At 34.6% G+C, this 1,377-nt stretch overlaps 1 protein-coding gene across 1 annotated transcript; it reads left to right on the top strand.

Moving 5' to 3' along the window:
- Positions 1 to 214: 214 nt before the first annotated feature.
- Positions 215 to 1,045, top strand: LOC108804235 (receptor-type tyrosine-protein phosphatase C-like; the record flags this gene model as incomplete). Its single annotated transcript, XM_018575980.1, has 4 exons — positions 215 to 326; positions 430 to 506; positions 717 to 753; positions 897 to 1,045. Coding segments are annotated over exons 1-4 (375 nt in total), but the record flags the coding sequence as incomplete, so codon positions are not given.
- Between the last annotated feature and the right edge of the window lie 332 nt (positions 1,046 to 1,377).

Below are 1,377 nucleotides of genomic sequence, written 5' to 3'. Positions count from 1 at the left end.
GGTCTATATTGATCTAATGTAAAAAGAGTCACATGTTCAAAAATAAAATGTGCAAGTGGAAGAGAGAGTTTGTTAGAGAAAAATCTAGAATCTGAGTGGATTCTATGACTATACAATTTTTTGTTTCTTTAATTTTCTGCAATAATTTTCACCTAGACCTTTACAATCTTAACAAATCCATGTCCTAATTTGTTTTATCATAATTATGTGAAATATGTTTATTTATTTTTTTCAGAGTATCCCACGAGTTTTCAGCAAATTTTCCAATAAAGAAGCCAGAAAACCCTGCAATCAGGTTAAAAACCGCTATATTGATATTTTGCCTTGTAAGTACAGGATCCATCTATACAAAAAGTGATATAACGTTAAATCTTTAAAAGTTGTTCTATTATTTAATCACTAAACTATTGATATATAATTATATTATAGATGATGAAAATCGAGTGGTCCTGTCTGAGATACATGGGGAGTCTGGATCAGACTATATCAATGCCAGCTACATTAATGTAGGTATAAATGGAACCTGAATTCAGAAGCAGGTTTCAATGGACATAGTGATGTGTATTAATAGGTGTATTAATTTTCCTGATACATATACACTTATTTATTAGATATTTATTACGCATAAAAATATTGTCCCAAATGTGGATAAGCAATTTTTTGTGTCATACTCCTTCCCTTATTCATGCCATCTCTTGTTTTTTTTTTCTCTTCAGGGATTTAAAGAGCCAAGAAAGTACATTGCTGCTCAAGGTATATTCCATGTCACCTACAGTTCCCTAACTTGTACATGATATATAATCATTTGACTGTATTCTGTAATCTCTATATATGAAAAACTCCAAGAACTACCTTTGCCACTGTGTCATGATAATACAGTTAAAAATATTTTGCAGGCCCTAAGGAAGAAACTATGACTGATTTTTGGAGAATGATTTGGGAACAGAAGTCAACAATTATTGTGATGGTGACTCGTTGTGAAGAGGGCAATCGGGTATGTCAGGATGGGCATTATTTTTGCAACAATAATTATTTGAAATGCTTTGTATCTGTTATTATACTGTATAAGTACAGTAAATACACAAACCTTCCCTTTTTCTCGGGGTTAATTTTCAGTACCAAAAGCGGTAACCCGGGAATGCACAGAAAAGTGTCCCTTACCTTGTCCCTGCGAGCCCGCGGTGTCCTCTGCTGTACGCGGCCGGCCGATGCCGGCATCTGACTTTTAGTTTCGTTTTCGGGCGTCACAGCCGGCGGGAAATTCAAAAGTGAAAAGTTGCAATGTACACAGAATACACACAATACAATGTAATCTGCTATGATACACTGATGTATTAAACTATTTCACTTCAATTTTGTCCCTGGAGCTTTGTCCAC

The sequence above is a fragment of the Nanorana parkeri genome, unplaced genomic scaffold (assembly GCF_000935625.1).
Source record: "Nanorana parkeri isolate BGI_ZX_2015 unplaced genomic scaffold, ASM93562v1 scaffold7614, whole genome shotgun sequence".
Taxonomy (NCBI): domain Eukaryota; kingdom Metazoa; phylum Chordata; class Amphibia; order Anura; family Dicroglossidae; genus Nanorana; species Nanorana parkeri.
The sequence above is the reverse complement of the archived record's forward strand: the minus strand, read 5'-3'. Positions and strand labels throughout refer to the sequence as shown.